Consider the following 22,135-nt stretch of genomic DNA (forward strand, 5'->3'; position numbering starts at 1 on the left):
TCTGGGCAACCTGTTCCAGTGTCTCACCATCCTCACTGTCAAGAATATCTTCCCAATATCTAAATCTAAATCTACCCTCTTTCAGTTTAAAACTGTTATGTCTTGTCCTATGTCCTGGTTTCAGCTGGGGTAGAGTTAATTCTCTTTCTAGTAGCCAGTATAGTGTTATGTCTTGCATTCAGTATGAGAAGAATGTTGATAAACACACTGATGTTTTCAGTTGCTGGTAAGTAGTGTTTATACTAAGTCAAGGATTTTTCAGCTTCTCATGCCCAGACAGCAAGAAGACTGGAAGGGCAGAAGAAATTGTGAGGGGACACAGCCAGGACAGCTGACCCAGACTGGCCAAAGGGGTATTCCATACCATGTGACATTATGCCCAGTATATAAACTGGGGGGAGTTGGCCTGGGGGGGGATCACTGCTTGGGAACTAACTGGGCATCAGTCGGCGGGTGGTGAGCAATTGCATTGTGCATCACTTGTTTTGTATATTCCAATCCTTTTATTATTATTGTCATTTTATTATTATTGTTATTATCATTATTAGTTTCTTCCTTTCTGTTCTATTAACCTGTTCTTATCTCAACCCACGAGTTTTACCTTTTTTTTGCCGATTCTCTCCCCCATCCAACTTGGAATGAGTGAGCGGCTGCATGGTGCTTAGTTTCTGGCTGATGTTAAACCATGACATCCTATCACTACACTCCCTGATAAAGAGTCCCTCCCCAACTTCCTTGTAGGCCTCCTTCAGGTACTGGAAGGCTGCTATAAGGTTTCACTAGAGCCTTCTCTTCTCTAGGCTGGAATGTACTCTCCTCCCATGGGGAGGAATCAAATAACTGCTCCCTAGCTACATTGGTAAGATGTCTTCATCTAGGGAGGATGAATCAGAGCCTAAATAATATTTTTTCAGGCACAGAAAACCACAGAGAAATAGGACTAGAAGATACTTTAGGAGGTTTTTCTCCTGCCTGCCTCAGGTATCATTGCTACCTGTGCCATTTTTCCCAGATGTTTTCTAACATGTTTCTATGCTTCACGATGAGGCAGATTTTGTCATCCCCTCAGGCACTCCATCCCAGTGTTTCACTGTTCTTTTTTTTTTTTTTCCCTTAATAGCTAACCTGCAACGTTCATCACTGTATTTCAGGCCTATCATCTCTTGTCACGTCCAGCACGAGGACAGAGGACAGGTTATTTTTTTCCTTATAATTAGCCAAGCAAACGTATGACGTAAACAAGCATATAACTAAACCCACTTATTTTTAAAACAAAATATAAAGGATAAATATTAGTCACTATTTAAACACTTTCCTTTTGACACTAATTCCAAGTCCTCCACTAACAAAAATTAGTATCTCTCTTATTCTTAAGAAGTTGAACACTTGTCTTCCAAGATCAAAACATGGCAGTTTAGAGGTGCTTGTAAAAGTTTAGTGCCTATTCCTACACAGTGTCTCAAGATTCATGCGAGATAATCAAGTATAGATTGTTACTTAAAAAACGGCTTTTCATTTCCCAGTGACTAGACAAATGAGATTTTTACACTGAAGGCTCCATCCCAATCCCTATGGAAGTTTGTTTATACTCATTTAATACCATCAAACTATGTAAAAAGTATAAAAGCCAAGACAAAAAAACCTCATATAAGGCTTTTATTTCTAGTACATCAAACTAAGTGAGGTTTTTATGCAACAAACATTTAGCTTTATTAGAATTATTAATATGCTCATAACAGGAAAATACCCAAGAGGAAAAGTTTAATTTATGTATTCAGCAGAGCCTAGCTGCAGATACAGTACTGTACTTTAAGAGCCAAGTGGCATTTGCCTTAGGACTACTATAAGCCCTTCTGGAGTATCTAATCACTTTCAGTACTAATCTGACATTCTCATTTCAGAAAATTTCAATCTACAGTTGTGGTATTCAGGTATGAAGTTTTTGCATCACTTCCACTTGGCTGCCTTTCTAAAACACTGGATTAGGAAACACTTTGGTGGTAATAAACTTCTCATTCACCTTTGCTCCATATGCTTAGCAGTGCCCTGAACTGCTCCAAGACCCAGTGAAATCTTTGGGGGTCTTCCCATTAATTTCAGTAGCATTTGGATCAGATCATATCCCCTGCATCACGTAATCTGTGTAAATCAGTGTTGTCTCCAACTTAGAAGCTCTCTTCAGACATAATCATATCACTTGCTCTGCTTAAGGCAAAAGTCATGAATCCTAAGCTGACAGTAATAACATAACATAAACCAGGAACCTGGAGAGATGTTAACAGCTCAGGGAAGCAATGTAAGCAAATACTTTGCAGTGGAACCTCTCTTTCTCTTGATTCCCTCAATTTCCATTACTATTAACATGAACGCAAATTATTCCTCTCAAAAATCCTTGCCTAATCAGGCAAAACATTAGGTATTAGTTAGGAATGGCAGGGTCAACTACAAAGAAGCATCCCTTTTCCTGTGCATAAACGTAGACAGCCAGAGGGAAGGAATTGAAAAAGACACTCCATTATTTTACTTTGGTAACTTTCCTATTTTTATTTCTTATATATTGCCTATTTCATATTTATGATGCTTTAAACAAAAAAGAAGCTGTAAAGAGACACAGCTGGAAAATACAACAGAATGCCAACATTGAAAGGCAAAACAAAATGATCAGCCAGCTATATTTTCAGTAAGATGGTATTTGTCACTCAAAATACAAAACTGCTTACTAAAATACCTATACTGGTAGGTCTACTGTATTCATATAAACTCCTCCTCGCTGTGGTATAATACCAAAGAGTATTTGGATGAAATCACTACTGAATTGCTAACAATTATTTAAAGAAGACAGTCGGGTATGTAGTTAAGTATTCATGTCAGGGCATGCTACAACATAGTACATACATGTGGTAACCTGTGTGTAGAATACTACTGTTGTAGGACAAGCCTGAGTGACTGATGAAAGGAATTAATTACTCCCACAGTAATTTTGATGTATACTTTTGTTGCTTCTAGCAGCAAAAATGCCACGCACCTTTTGTCACTGCATGTATTACTGAAATCTGCAGAAAAAGGCCACCTCCGTGTATAGGCTTTACGTTGCTGCCTTTTGGTGTGGTGTCTGAGCATCTTCCAGGCAAAATCAGTACTGCCAGGGAGAAGTCCCTTATGAATTCTGTGGCTATGCATATAGGAGTGAGACTGTAACCCCTAGTAAAAGAAGGTGGTAGGTTGTTAATGTCCCTGTAGAACTGAGCATTTTAATTTGTTCTGACCAAGCATGTTGCAAAAACCAGGGAGTTGGAGGCAATGTAAAACACACCATGTCAAATTATCAGTGCAGCTCCAGCCCAGAGTCTGGAGGAACAGATGCTTTTGCTCACTATCTTCTTAACCCCGTGATCTGCTGCTGGGACAGTGCAGTACCCTGCAGCCCTTGTGTGGAAGGAAATGCTCAACATCTGGATAGACATCCCAGCAGAGAGTTAAACACTAGCTAGCAACCTGTAATAGGATCATTAGAGGTTTAGAGGAGCTGCAGAATAGGAAGAATAATGAATAAATGAAAGACTGAAAGGATTTCTTTATCACTGGCTAACAGCAGTACCTGTAGAAAATTCAATGAAGAGACAAAAATGGAGAGGTAAGATGAGGCTAAAAGGCCTTCAGAAAGCGATGTGGTGTGAATAACAATGTAGAAGTGTAAATACTTACAAAAATTGAACCAAACCAGAGGTTCTCTTAAAATTGTCTGTCTCCTGTGCAGTTTTGATGTAAGGAAAACTGCAGTGCTCCTAAAAAATTTAGTTCCATAATCTGATTACATCTCTAATTAAGGGATGTTAGAAAACAGTCTTTCCTGGAAATCCTGCATTTTCTTCTGTGGGCAACTGTGTGTTAGCAGCATGAGTAATGGCGACAGTAATGCCAACTACTACTTCCAGCAAAGTTATTCTTCCTTTTCTGTCACCTTTGCCTTAACAGGAATAGCTTTCTTATCTGTCTATTATTTGTGTGGGATTTTCTGCCAAGAAAATCTACAACCTACCAGACTGTGGAACATGCTTATCATTTCAGCTCTTTAGTTCTAGCTATAGTATTAGCTATGGGCTCTGTCATTTGCACTTAAATGCCCAGTAATGAGTTCCAGCAAAACAGATAGAGAGGTTACTGTGTCAAGCAGCAACACAGTTCTCTGCACTGTCCTGCTGTTAAGTGAAGACTCCGCACACAGTTCACTCTTGGTTTAGCTCAAACTGCTACACCACTCTTTACAGACCATCATTGTTAAATGACTCTTGCTGCTCCTGGCACGTACTTGCAACCAGAGAGCAGAACAAGCACTCCAGCCCAGGCTCCAAGCAAACTCATCTTTCATGTACAACTGGTATATTTGAACTGACTGAGCCAGCTCCTACTTGGAGAGAAGTTGATGGGAGCTTTGCCAGGATCTGAGTAAGCGGAGACCTGGCACTGACAAAACCTTCCTTCATCTTTACAGCATTTACCAACAGTTTGTCCTCTGTCAGATAGGTTAAGATCATTCTTTTTGCAAATACTTTAAGCTCAACTGCTGCCAAAGGTTTTCTTTAACTCCAGCCTGCTGTTCTCATCGCATCCCCCACGCTAACATGAGTACTGGAGAAGCTATAAGGCAACCCAAACTGAGGAACTGCTCCTGCATAAGACCAGCATAGCAAAGAAACAAGGGGTGAGGCACAGCCTTTGCCTGACACAGGGCACTGTGTCACAGTGTCCAGGTCCCACCCAAGGCATGGAGTGGCTGTGGTAGTGCACAGGGCAGGTCACAGGAGTGGGAATGAAAGTGCAAGAGCAGGGAACCAGGACTGTTTCTCATCAGCAACTGTGACAGCTTTTACCTGATCAGAGCATTCATGAAACTCCAGTTTGCATTTACTTCCAACACTTCAATTCTTTGAATATATTTTCCCAAATTACACTTCCTGGGGTAGGATTACAAAGGAAGATTTTTTTCTCTTTGCCTGGGACACAAAGACCGCTGATGCAGTAAGGGCAGCAGTTGCAGGATAATGTGATATGTGATAGCGATAAACGTTTCAGAACTACATATTTTACTGACAGACAGAATACTGCAATTTTTTCTCTCCTACATGTGAAGATTAATTGCTTAAAGCAAGTTACACTTTTCCTACATTCACCAGTAATGTGAACTACTGGTAATTAATTACAGTACATACCAGTACCAGGTATTTATCTGCCCTACATCTTCTAGTATATGTTCACCCGCCCCATTTACAGCATTCCATAAGCAGAGCAAACACAAAGCAGGTGATCACAACTTGTCCAAGCTTAATTCACAACCCTAAGCAGACAACATACAATCTTCAAATGTTCTTTGCACAAAAAACTATTTCTCTATCCAAAATCCTTTTTGAAGCTGGATCCCGTTAAAATGACAGTTGCCTACACAGCTAAGAAAGTATTTGCAGCATGCTGTTCTCCCACAACACTTCATTCCTAAAAATCATTGCGGCTCCTTTCAGATTAAAGATGTGTTAAACTATTCCGACTAAAATTTGGAATCTGTGTCTACAAATCTAGTACCTCTTTAAAGTCAGACAGAAATAAACTTCAGATGAAACACTGGCATCAAGTATCTTTAAGTATAAACATTTTCTTAGGCCTGTTACAAAAAAATGTTGGATGAAAAGGCATGAACAACAGCTTAATCCAGCCCATGTATCACACCCCCCTTCTGGAATGGGCATGACTCCACTAATTACAACCTCAAAGAAATTATCATTATGTGAACGGACAAGTACCCCAGGCAGTACCAAGACATTTCATCTGAATGCTAGCTCCTCCCGCCAGCCCATGCCTTGGTGGCCCCCTTCCATTGACCTACCCCATGGGGAGCAGCGGTGCTGGAGTGACTGAGACATTGAATAATCTCTGCTGTCAACGTGGGAAGCGGCAGAATGAGCAGACTCCCTGGATGGTGTTAACAAACCCGCTAAGGAGACAAATGCCTTCAGCTGCACTTTCACACTCTGGAATTGGTTTCAGTATAAAACAAAATGTCACTTGTAAAAAGCCTAATCTGTAAGAGGAGTACTGATGCTTAACCTTCGAGTGCTGAATTCTCACCTTCCTCTTGAGAAATAATGGAAGTTTCTGTCCTGCATGTATGGCTTTCCCCCCATCATTTCTGAAACATTCAAAATACTCCAGGCAGCACTTTCAAATAAACGAGCTCAGTTATAAAAAAATTACATTTTACCTGTTCAATTGGCCAAAGAAAACATACCTTACAAAAAAGTCAATGATTTTTCCACACATGCAGCAAAGTATTTACTTTGCAGAAAAACATCATACTGAATATTCATTCACTTTTTCTAGGGGTCTGAAATTTATTGGAGTAATTGAAGTGGGTGAAGGTTTTGATTTGTGGGCAAACCATGGCCTTTGTCTAAAATGCTGTACAACACATGACAGCCTCAAGCAAAACATCTGATACAACTCCCACTGAACTACCAATTCCCCACATTATTTTTACATTTTAGAAGACTTCTAAAGTTTATATAAAAACAAACATTAAATTCCCTTTATCCTCCTTTGTCCCTATATGCTATGACTGACAAATGCTTGATATTTCACAGGTTTATTCCAAAGCCCAGTCCATATTTTATCTGAAGTTACTGTGAGGAACAAATGGGAATGATGACCCCTGAGTCTTTGTCTGCTACCCAAACCTCTCATGAGCTTCCCCCAGGAACATATGAATCAAAAGCAACCATGGGTAGGCTTCACCATATAGACTTCTGTGAATTTCTTTCAGTTGCTAATAATTTAGTTGACGTCATCTTTTTTCACATGGATTTGCATGAGATGATGGAAAACTACCGGTACCAGTAGAGAAGCCCATTGGGATTCCTAATCATCAATAGCGAGGCTTCAGCTGCTATGGCAGGTCTTCAGCCTGTGAGCAGATCACCTTGCCTATTTAGCCCCACTCCTCTTGTAAATGTGATTGCTCCTACTCCTCCTGGCTAGAAAAATATGTCAGAAACAGCTGCTATTCCTCCTTCTGCTGCTTCCCCTCAGTGGGAGGAAGGCAGAGAAGGTTGCCAACAACGTAATGGCTTAGCTGAAGCCAGTTATTTTTACACAACAGCGCAGCCACGCACCCCAGTCTTGCAGGCTGCTACTGCCTGCATGTACGGAAAGCTAGATGAGCACCAACCCTTGTAGGGTAAGGACCTGGGGTACTGCCTTTCACATCATGAACCACCTTGGAGGTAACTAATACTCTAAACGCTTCAATTTCATTCAGCTGCAATACAAAAGAAGACCCAATCCAATCACTAATGAGGTCCAGAGATGTATTTTCATTATTGATAGCAAGTTACATAAAGTCCAAACATTTTCAAGCACAGGTATCTGGAACTAAGGATCCAGCTCTCCACTCACTTAAGCCAATATCATAACTTTTTTGAGCTGTCATCAGAAAAAAGTCTTGCCCTCTCCTTTGTGCTGCATTTCCACTCATATGAGGTGAAACAAGTAGCAGATCTGGCTGAAAATTCACATGGTTTTTCTTCTGGCTCAGTTAGTTTTAATCTGGAGCTGTTTTCTAGTGTCACCTACTGTGTAGCTGCATAAAACCATACATTAGCAAAAAGGCAGTTGTGAAGAAGAGAGGGCAGGAGTCCCTTCAGCAACAGTTTGCCTTCTGTTGGTTTAAAAGTTTTTTAAAAGTTTTAAAAGAGTTTTTACAGTAGTTACTCAAACCTGCCCAGCCTGAAAAACAACATCCAACCCCAAGCGCAACAGAAAACACCATCTGTTAGGAAATATATGGTTCTAGAATAAACCCCTCTGAAGTCTTTGAGAGCCCTTTGAGATGCAAGAGACCATTGCTCCTCAACTGCAAGAACTGTAAGTAAAACCAAACACAATTTTGAAATTGTGTTTTTCCTTGTACAAAAAAATATTCTCCCAATTTCCTAGAAAATGTAGCATGATTTTCAACTGTCATGATTGCTTTATTACACCACAGTCAGGTAATAATATTTACTGTCATCCCAATGATGGTACAGTATTTTCTCGATATAAAAGAAACTTTTCCAGAACATCCTCTGGGCCATTTTCCTACCTACACAAAAACACCTACACAAAAAAGTCTGTCACACTGCACTGTTTATTTCTTCGTGTGCCTCAAATAAAGTTGAAATTCACTTTCTTGTGCCTGTTACAGCACTCACAACCAACCAGCGTCCAACCACAGGAATCAACTGAACGAGCACAAAACTCGTCTCTATAGCATCCACTCCTCTTGCATATTATCCAATTGAACCAAAAACTACTGTCATCAGTGGATTCATTTTGAAATAAAACTTGAATGGAGGACTTGTTGCTGTGCCATTGTCCAAAGGACTTCCCTGCAGCAGTATGTCTTCCCTAAAAAATGTCATTGTAAATGGAATTAATTTGTTATAGAGGATGAATAGCTTTACATGTCAGGTCAGTTACTCGAGCAATTACTACTAGTGAGAAATCCAAACCAGTATATAATCAGCCAATGCAGATATGTGAACCCAACAGATAATAACTGTGCTAGAAATGTCCTAGAGTGATAAGGTTACACACAAAAAAGTTGATCTCTTTTCATGCTCAATATTACTATATTATGGCAAATTCACTCCCTGCTTCCCAAATATAAACTGGCTCTAGTTCCCAACTAGCTAGCCAGCACACTAAACACTAAAAGCATCAGTCACACTGCAGAAGTACACTTACAAATGTCAGTAAGTCAATTCAGCACAAACACCGGACTCAAAGAAAGTTTTGTTTGACAGTTCTTACTGCCTTAACACCTGGGAAATGAAAATATCCACATGTCACTGCTTACAAGACTTTTTCTCATATGTAAAAGAATTTCTAATTTTACATCTTCAGATGGCTGGTAACTGCATGGAACTCTCAATTTATCATCATGTAAATAAGTCCTCGTCCTTACAATGCTATGGGATATGGGCGCATGAGAGAAGGAGATCAAGGAAAGCCCACTTCAAATGAGAAGAGCGAGAAGAAAGGGAGGCAAACACACAATATCCCAATTTGAGACCCATCCACCAAAGACTTAGCAGAAGAGAGGAGCTTTGTACTGTGAATGGAAAGATAACAAACTTGAGCTGTGGTGAAGGGTCAGTGGGAACCAGTTTCATAATCCTACTGTGGAATATGCTTGAGGATACACGAACAAAGAAACATAACTTGTGAACAATTTTAGATGCAGTTCCTTAGTTAGCCAGTATATGTATGTATTTACACAGTGAAAACATTTGCATTTGGTACTTATTAGAAAGCTTTCATCATATCTCCATCAAACATTAGTTTGGAGCCAAGATCACATTAACAGGATATAAACTTTTCAGTGGGATAGTAATACTTAGTGAAGTATAGAAAAACAGAAACAGGTCTTTAGACAGAACAGTTTTTTCTCTCAGATTTGATAGAAAGACTGGTATTAATTGCCAAAATTTTAAACGGAATACTTACCTTTTCAACTGGGGTATTTTCTTCGCTCGTTACACTTGCTTTTCTTGATTCATTTTTTGTTCTGCTCAGCCTTCGTGACACTTTTTCTCTAAGCAAAGTGGCGTATCCAATGTGTTCATAGATGGGGTTTGTTGTCATTTTGGAAATATACTCAGAAGCCTTTGTTTCTATATACAATGTTATCAAGCCATCTGTAACTAGATCATGGATCGATTCGAATCTTTTCTCCCCAACGAAGTGCTTCCCATCATAGAACAACCTGTAGTTTAAGGTCTGATTACCAAATCTGCAAATACCAGAAAAAAAGGAGGGAGAGAAGAAAGAGAGAGGGAAGAGTGAGAGAGAGAATTCATACTGGCAAAACACTCAGGAGGTAATTTCGCTGATGAGTCTATATATCTGGATTACATATGGAATATGCACATGGCTGCAACTGGATCTCTGTGGAGAGACCAACTCAAGTCCAAACCCAAACTTGACTGCATCACATGGACTGGGCTAGAGAACTGAGGCCAAGTCTCTCCAACAAGCTATGCGACCCAGATGTACATGGTTTAAATCTAAATCCTAAAGGGACTACTGCAGCGATCGGAAAGGCATGTTTGCATTGACAAGACCTTATACCAGGATGCATAACTGTGTTAAGGGCTCTTCCATTCTGAAACATTTTTGAGGTGCAGAAAGCAGATGCTTAACCACCATCAGCATATTTATAGTCGATGAAGAGAGATGGGCATCTCTAGCAAGTAATTAAAATCCTAAGGGTGTGAATCACCCTCTGGCAGGAAGCCAGGGAGACCGAGCTCCTAATTCAGAGGCCCAGTTAAACACCCAAAGTTCTGTGGGATAACTCTGGTCTTACGCAGCTATTTATGGCAGGTGTAATCTACAGGGTTTTTTTAAGAGTTTTAAAAAGCCAAGTGCTGTAGTAGCACATTCAGTTTATAACACTGACGCTGGAATCCCATTCTTGATTAAAGGATGGCCTCGACGAGGCCGTCAGCTCTGGTGCGGGCGTGTTCCGCAGCGAAGCGGGGGATCGCGGCATACGGGGGTTGTTTCCTGAGCTGGGGAAACCCCAGGAGAGCGTGGGGACCTGCCAGGAGCCGGCAGCTCTCATGAGGGAGAGCGGCTGACGAGGCGTGGGCAGGGCCAGGAGTAATGGCGGCCGCCCCCCACTCCCACAGAGGGCAGCTCGCGGGAGCGCAGCGACCAGGAGCGCGCGACCAGGGCGGGCAAACGGGGCCTGGCGCGGCAGTTGGCGCGGGAGGGTGCCTCTTCGAAGGAGGGACATTCCACTGGCCGAGTGGAGAGACCTGAAGTCCACATAACCCAGCAACTGGGCACCGTTCTGTGACCACCTGCACAGGCCAAGGGCACTCATCCTACCTGACCCTCAAGGCAGAATGGCGGGCACTCGTCTGAGAGCAAAGGCTGCAGGTCCGGCTGGGGGCCCTGCGCCATCTACCCCAGCGGTGGCCGATGCCTCCGCCCAGATGGAGCTGCTGAAGGGAGAGGCTGCAGGGCAGACCTCAGGCTGCAGGAGGTGCCTAGACCTTTCTCCTGGGGCAGGGGCCGGCAGCAGAGCTGCCTGCAAAAGGTGTGCCCAGGTGGAGGACCTCCTGCAGCAGGTGGCTGAGCTGCAGGAGGCGGTGGGAAAGCTGCATAGCATCAGGGAGGCTGAGGAGTTAGACAGCTGGTTCCAAGCACAGTCTGCAGTGAGCCCACAGCCAAACAGCCAAAAACTCCCCCACCGGCACACACAAAAGGGAGGGGGGCCAATAATGCGGAAGAATGGATGCTTGCAATGGCAAGGACCCGCAGGAGGAAGAGACTTCCCCCAAAGCCTGAGGTGCCCTTGCAGAACCGCTTCACTGCTCTGCAGACTGAAGAGGAAAGACCGGTCACACCAGGAGAGACGCTGGAGCTGAGTAAGGCAGCCCGATCTGCTCCCCCTGTAACAACCAGCGCAACTAAGAAAAGGCGACAGGTGATAGTAGCAGGCGACTCTCTTCTGAGTCATGGAGGCACCCATTTGCCAACTTGACGCACTCTCTAGAGAGGCGTGCTGCTTACCGGGGCAGCCTACAAGAAAGCCGAAGAGGGACTTGTAGGGATAGGACAAGGGGTAACGGTTTTAAACTGAAAGAGGGTAGATTTAGATTAGATGTAAGGAAGAAGTTCTTCACCGTGAGGGTGGTGAGGCACTGGAACAGGTTGCCCAGAGAGGCTGTGGCTGCCCCATCCCTGGAAGTGTTCAAGGCCAGGTTGGATGGGGCCGTGAGCAACCTGGGCTAGTGGAAGGTGTCCCTGCCCATGGCAGGGGGTTGGAACTAGGTGATCTTTCAGGTCCCTTCCAACCTAAACCATTCTATGATCCTATGATTCAAAGATGTGACAATGGGTTAAATGGTCCTTATATTGCATCAAATGTGCACGCCTCTGCATTCTTTTTTGGGCATTCAAACCGAACTGTTTAAGCCTCTTATTTTTTTTGTCCACATTTTCGTATGAATTCCCAATTTACTATTGAATTCAGTTTATGATTTTACAAATAATTATTCAGACAGATTTAGAAATCATGCTGTTGTGTCAAACCAACAGGCGCTCTGTGATAATCCCCATCCTTTGGTAGTTCTTTTTATACTTTATTCTGAAATGTCTTTCCAAAACCCTAAAAAATTACATTTGTTCTTTTTTCAGCCGACAAAAGTTGCTTTTAATTTACACCACTTTTTAGTTGGCATGACTCACCAGCTTTTCCAGCTCTACCATCTGCACTTCAATAAGAATTCTGAGGATGAGTATCACAGCTACTCCTTAAAGGATTTCTCCTACTGGCTTACCAGCAGAAGGGTAAAAATACAGACTTTTATTTTGTGTATATCTCCCAGAAGTAACAATGCTATAACAATTGCAAAATATTGCCAGGGAGTTTGTTTTGTCAAAAGCCAATAGAATATCTTGTCCTCTTGCCACTAATACACAGCAACTTTAAGACTGTTGTGTGGGCAGGTTTTGAATGGTACCGCTAAGCCAGAGGCAGCCGTATTTTCAAGGAAAGACCCCTGTGAGGGGCAGTGAGGTTGCAGCTTGGGCTCCCACTGAATTTTTCATTCAGTTGAATAGCAGACTCTTACTTCTTTGAGCAGCAGCAGCAGCATTCCACGCTTCACACTGTATTTCTATAGCAAGCTTGAATTCCAGTTAGGGAAGAAAACTGAAGTCCAGTATGCTGCCTTTGACAGCTGGTCAGCCACTAGACTTCATGATTTTCCAGGTTTATCCAGGGTTATTATCACCAACAGTTGCTAATGTTTATGTACAACACATCACTGAGCTCAGAGGACAACCTGGCTGTGTCCTCTGCCGGGACACTCTTCTGTTCTGTACTCACTCACATCTCACACAGTTTTCAAGAAGAAGCCCCATCTTTACAACACTAAACTCTAGGTGGCAAAAATTTTGAAAACGGGCACGGTCTGTGTCTGAAAAGGGACTTCCCTACCCAAGTGCTAAAGGAGTGATAGAATATTGCAGTACTGTGATTGTCAAACTGCTGACAAGAGGGTGTAGAATCACTCTGACACCATGAAGTGGATTAAGTAACAATGGACACAGACTTCACTCAAAAGGGACTGATATAATCTCCTCCATTAAACACATTTACATTTGAACTATAAGCTTCTATTAAAACAGCATTTACCTGAGAGCAAGAGTATAGCAGCCGGGTTGCCGCTGGCTTTCTCTAAGAATATACGCTCCTTCTACACCAGCAAGTATTTCATCTGCTTGCTCCCGAGAAATGATCCCGTGAAACCTAAGGGAAGACATTTCAGTGACTTACAGAACAATCCGACCAGAAACACCTCCTCCTCCACCCCAGAAACCATTTGAAAACTTCTGCACTGCAGAGCATTGTGGTCTAAGCCATCAGGACAGCATCCAAGCATCTAAAAGTGGCAGGACAGTCATCCAGCCTGGGCAAGTCCAGCATAGAGACAAAACAAAAATTACACTGTATATGCAGTTTCAGTCAGTATAACACTCAGCTGCACCCAAAGATTATTTTCTGTAAGTGCCCCATCTTTTCACAACTTTTCTCCTCTACCAGTCTATGCCCCTCTTCCTTGTTTCCCTTCTAGAGGCCTTACAACAGAATTGAAAACTAGGCACAAAGGCATTATTTTTTTTTAAATGGAGATGATTTAAAATTAAAATGAGAGGTCATTCGTATAAGCAGTTTGCTTTATTTTTATATTAACATTGCTTCCTCAAATTTGTAAGGGAAACTGAGACAAAAAATGGCAACAATTATTCAAAATTCTATTCTGCATATATTAAAGTAGAAGAAGATACAGAGTAGCCTTGAGAAAAATACTGTTTTCTTCATTTCAATGAGTTCCTCATTCAGTGTTGGAAAAAAGCAACGTTTCTCTGATTCTTTTGTCACTGCTATTTTAAGAAAGAAGGAGGCCCTAGGATGCACAATTAACCTTACGATAATCAATATTTAGCGGTGATCTTTCCATAAGTACAAATGCAGACTTTACAGCAGTTTGAGTCTTAACTCCTACACACATTTTGCCAGCTGATAAGTCTCTGAGGACCTCCTCAGAGGTTTTTAAAGTTTCTATTTTTGCTGCTGTCTGAAAGAAAGGCACTAAAATGTACTGGCCTTCAGCATTTTCTCTTTTCTGACAATACATATGAAGTGGCACATTTCTAACACTGCCTCTGGCTCGGTAGTGAAAGAGAAGAAAAACACATTGGATGTAAATGCAATTGTTGTTCCATTCTCTTTACGCTGTCTTTTCACAACTAATACATGTTGGAAATACTAGGTTTGGGTGATCTTTCCAGAGTGACTTTCTATTAAAAATGATGTAAATTGATTCATACTTTCTGTCTGTACTGGTGGGGGACACACTTATTTACTGCCACATCCAAATTGAAATGAACATCCCTTAGATGACATAATTTAAGCATGTCTTTACCAGTAAACTCATGGCAATTCATAACTCTAGTTAAAAATAATGAGCATAAACTATTCACCACCAGATGCTCATTATAAAATATAGCAGGCTTCACGTTAGATATTAGGAAAAAAGCTCTCCTGGTGATCAGTTTAAGAAATCACTGGGACAGGATACTTGGGGCACCTGTGAAATTTCTTTAACCATGGGTGGTAAGCACTGGGTAATGGAAGCTTTCTCATGGATATTTTTGGTACGTTTTTATAAGCGCATAAAACCAGCTTGTACACGGTACAAGATGCCCTGAACTCAGACGCCTGTCTCTGACAGCAGTCAAAAAGAAATGCTTACGGAGAGAGTACAGGAAGCAGTGACATATTTCTTTCACTTCACATCCCTGTCCATCCACCACTGGTTTACCCAGAAATTGTGTCCGTCTGCTGTGACTTTACCTTTCATGAATCTGAGAATCTTAGTTGTAAACCCTTTAACATCTTTATGCTTTTGGCCTCCGCAGCACCCTGTGGCAATGAGCTTGAGAGGGACACCCACTGAGGAAGACCTGTTCATTTTCCTCCTGTGGTAGAAGCCGCATCCCTTTGCTCCACCACTGTTGCACTTTGCTGTACCTTTGATTTCTTCTATAACCTTTCTAAAAGGGAGGCAGGAGGAAGGGGTAGAGAGGGACCAGAACTACGTGCACTATTTTAAATGCAGCCACATCATAGATTCATATAGTAGTATAATTATGGTTTTTTTCTGTTTCTTTCCCTAGAAATTCCTGATTCTCTTTCCAAGCACTACTAAGCACTGAGCCAATTGATTCTATAGGACTATCCCAGTGGTTCTGAAATCTTCTTTCTGAATGATAACTAATGTGATCTTGCCTGGGCAGGTTCACTGAGGTGACTTCTTACAGTTCCTGCCAGCTCTGCTGCTCCACAAACCCAGAGTATGTCAAGAGTCAGGCAGGTTCCTGGGTAAGAGATTGAAGTAATAGTTTTACAAGTCCTGCTGTAGGAAGCATGATGGGTTACTCAGGTAGGTACTGTCTTCAGCTCTGTTGTACTCTAGTGGCTAGATCTGAATTCCCTGTTGTCAAAGATAGTATTTAAAAAATGAAACTTCAGTAATTAGGGGCAAAGCTCCTGGCTCTTGAGGTTTTTGATGGTAGAAAAGGATCATTAAACACAGATGATGTGTCTGGGGTGGAAGAAAAAAATAGAACATGGGATCTAAGTAATCTAGCTACCGATAAGGGCTAGGGCCTCAGCAGATTACTCTAGTAAAGGCCAAATGCCAGATCTGGGTGGTTGCTGCAGCGGCTATGCCCTTCAACTTCACCTGCCCAAATCACAATGGCAATGCAGGATCCAGCCCCTTTCAAGCTATTTATTGGCAAGAAGACTGCTGAGCACAAAGGAATTATACTCTAGTGGTCCGTTGTTTTCGTCACAACAAAAATACACCTCTTCTTTGGGTATTTCAGACCTCATAACTTTAGCAGGGAGAACAGCATTTACACATGCAGTAGTATACAGACATGCTTCCAGAACCACGTAGGGTGGTGAAAGTATAGGAATATACACAAAAAGGCAGTGAGAGAGGCAGGGTGCTTCTCTCCTCGCCAGGCCATTGCAGGACGACTGTGAGGTTTAAGCGACAACCAAAATAAAAGGAAGAAATACTCCAGACAATATCTTTTTCCCGAACTGTCCTGAGAAAAGCAAAATAAACATGCAGGCTCACATAGCAGCACAGTCCATGGATTGTGAACAGCACTACTGGACTGTAGCATAGCTAAATTATTAGGCTTTCAACATGTTTAGCTCCCAGTTGAAGTGAAAGGTAAAATAAAATATTTTATTAGACCTCCACTGTGTCTTTTTTTTTTTAGTTCTAGAAAAACAACTTTTGGATACACCCAACAGATACTTAAAAGAGGAAAATACTTACTCTCTTCCATAATACTTTGGTCTGTTCTCCACCTAAATTTTGAAAGAAAGGAAAAAAATATTAACAACATACTCAATTTTAAATAAAATCCCTAAAAATGAATTATGCTTGATTATTAATGAGGACTACTGCACCCATCTAAGTGAGGAAATTCTGCAGATTCAAAACTGTGACTGGAAGATGGCTATACAGAAGAACAGAAAAAGGAAAACAGAAGAGGTGGTTTTATTGATGTGTTTCTGGGAAGAATAACATGTATCACTGGTGGAAAAATAGAACTACACATAATTGTATAAAATCTGATCAAACAGATAAAGAATAGTTTACTGCAGTTTTGCCAATCTAGTATTTACAATATGAAGTGAGACTATTTTTGTTATACACCCTTTAGCTTCTTAAAAACATGTTTTGCCTATATACGGCAACTGACTGAAGATAAAAAGTTTAATACGCTTGGGGAAAAAAAAAGGGTTTCTGGATTTAGACCTAGTCTTAAATTCCCTGAAGTCTCCAGAACTTGTGGGCCTGACCCGAAGTACACCGACAGTTGCTGGAAGGACTCCCAATTATTTTAAAGAGCTTTGACCCAAGTTTTAGGAATGTCACGCTCTTACCCAGAAACGCTGGTCACGCCTGACACTTTGAGTCGTTTCTCAGACCCCAGCCTTTCGACAAATTCCCCAAAAGCGAGCTCCCCAGCCCCCGATTTCATCTTCGCCCAGCCTTTGCCTCCCGCCGGGCGGGCTCGGCAGCAGGGGCGGGCGGTGCCGGCAGAGGGCACGGCTTCCCCAGCTTTCGCAGCGGGGCTGGCGCCGAGCGAGCTCCTTGCCTTCCCATGCGCCCAGGCTTCCTCGATTATTGCATACCTGACTATTACAAATTAATTTTCAGGTTTTTTTTTTCAGACATATTCATATATATATGCATTCACTTACATGTCTTTATAAGGAGATGCTCTCTCTTCAGCTATGGCGCTTACCAATAGTGTCATCGTACCGGGCTGCAGCGTCAGCCAGCGTTTTCATGCATAGGCATGACAGAACTTAATACAAGATATGCATAAAGTCTCCCGATTATTAAAAAAACAGTATCTGAGTGAGTGCATACCTGAGTAAAGCTGCCCATATCAATGGAAGTACTGCTTCACACATACTGACCAACACACACGTAGAAAAACTGTGGTTTCAATACTGTTTCATCCTTTAGTATAAAACCAATGAATTTTCACCATTTTATCTGACTGGAAGCAAGGACCCTTGTTTTTGTTTTGATTATACCTCATTATTTCACTCATAAAAACTTGAAATTGATGAAGGTTTTTTATTTCTGAGTAGCACATGCATAGATGTCACATTTTTTATTCAATAATCTACACGCCATGCACTAAACCGGAGCAGCTGACTTTCTACCCTGCAGTCACTAAGGCTACAGTACAGCACAAGATGAACAAAAGTCTGTACAAGATAATGAGAATCTTCAATGGAAGACCTATGGGAGTTCAATCAAGTCCTTACTGCGCTTCTTTCCCAGCTCGGCATTTCGTCTCTAGCACGGCACTCACAATAGCGGTATCATGCCCTTGAAACTCCTGCCTAGGAATAATACCTTGATACAAACATTTTTGAGCTCTGAGGGGCAGGAATAAGAAGAAAAAGCAAACGCTGAAGTGAAGAGAGAGCAAAATCAGAGGAACTGCCAAGTGCAGGTGCTGTGTTTCTATGTGCATATATGGCAACTGAGAGAAGAAAGTGTATGAATTCCATTTTTTTTAACTTCATATTTTAATAAGTAAAAAAAAAAAACCCAAGAAAAAGCCATATTACCTCAGTAAGGAGGTTGTTTGTATGTTCATCTTTAGTAGCGCTACATGACTTTATTATCTTGGAACTGTGCTGCCTTTCTGTCATCCTAATAGACCTTAATGACCCCTCAAAGCATATATTCAGCTGGGAACTTAATTAAAAAATGGGTATCAGAAGCTTGGTTAGGTAAGACTACCACATGCAATCTTCTCTTTCATGGAAACAAAGGCCACTCAGTACACTGAAAATGGTAACAAGGAACAAACAGATAAACTTTCATTCCCACAGAAAGCCAAATAAAACTTTTACATCACAGAAAGTAAAGCATGACCTTCATCTAGGGTTCAGAATCTGCTTCTATTTAAAAAGACAGATTTGCCTTGATTGTATGTATACACACAATAAACCCCAACACTTTCGGTCTACCTCAGAAAGATGAAAGAATTAACAGTACTAGCACTCACCCTTAAAATTACCTGTAAGCACAAATTCCCCAACAAATATAAATATATATATATAAAATATATAAAAATAACTATATACACAAAGCATAAAAGCAATCTCGAAATAAATCATTGAGCAAATGGAGGCACATTTTGTATCCTTCTCACACCACCATTTATACAAAAATACAAATTTATCTGTGAAATTTTTATCATTTAACTAGCAACTGACTGAAATGCCCTGGACACAGAGATTTCCATTTTTCCTGCTGTTCATGAGGTAAAAGATTTGCTCTTCTAAGAATCCACACAAAGCCCATCAAATCCTATATTCTTCCTCCTCTTCCATAGAACAGAAACCTTCACTCCAACATCTTTTAGCACCCATGTGTCTAAAATAGCCACCACTTCAGCACTTGCCTTTAGACAAGAAAGATACTGTAATATTTCCTGAAATGAAGCTCCAGATCTGCCAGACCATCCAGGTGCCCCAGAATCTAAAAATCCTCTGCTGTCCTTACCACAACCTTTAGCCTGAAATAATCATTTTGCTCCTAACCAACTTCACCATTAGGAACAAACACAAGGAAACAAAGTTACAGCAAGATAAAAGATCAAAATAACATCAGGGTCTCCAGATCAAAACCAGAATGTTGGACTGAACTTGGGAATAAACCAAAAGCCTGCACAATTGATGGAGCAGAGGCTTAAAAGTATCAAAGGAGCCAGCAGGTCTGTTTTGCACCGACTGCAGACTCTGTACAAACTTCAAGGGAAATTCTATATATCCCAGAAGGCAAAGGTGACTGAAATTCAGCTGGGATCAGATTTCCCTCTCCTGCTATAAATGGGCTTGCACACACAAAGTCAGGTACATCCGCCTAAGAGAATTCTTAGTGGTGGAAGGAACAGAAAATCTGCAGGTTTCCCAGTGGTAGGAGCCCAGAATAACCAGCCTTATTCTGAGGACACAAACACTGAGGTATTTTTTTATAGATAATGGCTATGAAGAACACTTTCATCACTTTCCGTATAGCCCTCACAATTTCCTTGTTGAAACAAGGGCCACCCTTCCCAGGTAACCAGTTGGTTTTATCCATCACTCTGGCCCATCTCCCTAGACATTGAGCAAGGGCAGAGATCGGAGGGTTTGAATCATTTAGGACTCTTATGCTAATAGACAAAAACAAAGTACGAAACTGAGGAAAATTACATAAGGCAAATAATAGGTCTTCACTAGTGAAAATATATTTTGCATTAGAGAGGTCCACATCTTGCTTTTACTACTCCCATACAGAGGATAAATTAAATGGGTTCTCTCTCTCCACTAAAAGTAAGTGGCAGCTTTCAATTCAAATGTGAGATGGTAATTTTCTGGCTTAGAAAAAGGTATTATTGCCAATCTCAAACCAAAAATGTTGTTGCAGAGCAGGCATTTCTGGCCATTGTTCCAGAAACCATGGGGAAAATGCTGAAAATTACTACTGAAATTCATAGTTGTATAAATTATGAATCAGCAGTGAATGTCTAAATTGTTTAAAAAACTAAAGTCAGGTTTATCAGGAAATAAGATGTATGGTGAAACAGCCTAAATCACTACTGATCCAGTACTCTTACAAAGCCAGGAACATTCAATGACATCTAATATTGAAGAATGCTCAAAGAGAAATGAAACCCAGCACAACGCTCCTGGCACTCTCCAAAGGCCTTTGGAAGCTCATGTTTGAGAGACTCTGCATACTCCAGCCTTGACTCCCAGCCTGCCAAACCTGATTGCCTCTCCCCACCCCCCCCAAAAAACCCTCTGACTTGTACACTTAGTCTAGTTTTACAAGTTTTTTTTACAATGTTGCAGCATATTCTTCAAGATGTGGAGTTAGTTGTAGCAGGGTTTGAAGTCAAAACTGAGAAGGAAATAAGTCTTCTTCAAAAAATACACCAGCTATCTAAGCTAATTCAATGTATTAGGTTTACACAATTTTGAAGTTTACTGAATTTTAATGCCCTGGGATTTGTGGTTCCTCTTTTGGCCAGGATGGTTTAGCCCTGGCATGACATACTCCTGCTAATGTACTGATTATTGTATTAAAATCCTACACCGCTCTGCAAGATAACTCATCACAAAACTACTGGGAATCATGCAGGCAGGAGGGGAGCATCCCCTAATGTGATAGATTTTCATCGCAAGCATTGACATCTAAGCCACACTGCACTAAAGATTTGAAGATACCCTGAAGAATTCTTTCTGTGTAAGTACTACCAGAGAAATAAGATAACCCTAATTTCAGAAAAATTTAATTTCTCTGCAGCTTCATTGCACAAGACATATTTCCTTATCCAGTGGCCAAAGCTGAAATCTAGAAATGTTGGAATGAAAATTTAGAAATCCCTCTAGGACAGCAAGCTGTCTGTAATTCAGAAGAGCCAGCATGGCATAACATTGTATATCTACCTATTTCAACCACTGCCTTAATACATCCATGAAGAGAATACAAAAAGGGAAGGGAAACAATAAGGTGAATAGCTGCACCTGGCTCTCTCTTCTTCTCTCCAGTACACTGAAAGAGCAGAGAAACAAGATCCAAGAGTTAATAACATCGGTGTGTTCACTCAGAGCAGGCAGTGAGGCATTTTCCCAAAGGAAGTTTAATCTGATACATTTTCTGTTTGGAACAATCCTAATTATTTTTCAGTAATTCTAGTTGACTAGATATAAATACATTTTTCAGCTCAGTTTGACATAAAGAGAAATAGAAGAGCTGGAAGAGAAGCTTTCAAGACAAGCCCAGTAAAAACAGACTATATAGAAAAGGAGTTTATTGTCCAAATTGTTCAGCTTTTGGAAGAATTGTCATAAGCCATCTGCAAACTTTAGCCTTACAATCAACAACCGAAAAGGATTAAGGAAGATTGTAAGTCCCCATTAAATGAAATGAAGTAAAAAACTATGTTGTATTTCATTACTTCTATAATATAATTTTTTTGCCTCCAAATTTTTCTTAAAGAAATTTCTTCTTAGACCAATTAGGGCATCTGACTTTCCTTCCAAATAGGACAAATTATTTCACATCAATGACTCTTAAGCAATTTAAATCGGGAGAACATTCTTTTTGAAGGGAAATATTTATCTACCTTTTTTACTACCTTTTTACCACTTTCTCATTATTACCTTATCAGGCTCTCTGGCACCAGTGTTTTCAAAGAGGAGCAACTCTTGGTTTCACAAAAAGTATCATATCATAAAGCCTGTTGTTAATTTTCTTAGTAGGAGTAGTAGCAATGTAACATCTGTACTCCCTGGCCAAGGACAGGCCAATTAGAGACACTCACTATGTACATACATAATGAAAAGATGGTCTTCTCCCCTAAGATTTTCAGTCAACGGCATTCAGCATGACTGATGGGACAGGCTTCCTATGACAAG

General features: G+C 41.0%; 1 protein-coding gene across 2 annotated transcripts in view; it reads right to left on the reverse strand.

The window, feature by feature from the left end:
- Positions 1-22,135, reverse strand: part of CHN2 (chimerin 2) — a 169,220-nt gene that overhangs the window by 60,824 nt on the left and 86,261 nt on the right. For both annotated transcript variants that reach the window (XM_030008390.1, XM_030008391.2), the window contains 3 exons: positions 16,467-16,498; positions 13,241-13,354; positions 9,535-9,820 (listed from right to left, as the gene is read on the reverse strand). In XM_030008390.1, the coding sequence (XP_029864250.1) occupies positions 9,535-9,820; positions 13,241-13,354; positions 16,467-16,498 (432 nt within the window). The remainder of the gene's footprint in view (positions 1-9,534; positions 9,821-13,240; positions 13,355-16,466; positions 16,499-22,135) is intronic.

This window comes from Aquila chrysaetos, chromosome 3 (assembly GCF_900496995.4).
Source record: "Aquila chrysaetos chrysaetos chromosome 3, bAquChr1.4, whole genome shotgun sequence".
Lineage (NCBI taxonomy): Eukaryota > Metazoa > Chordata > Aves > Accipitriformes > Accipitridae > Aquila > Aquila chrysaetos.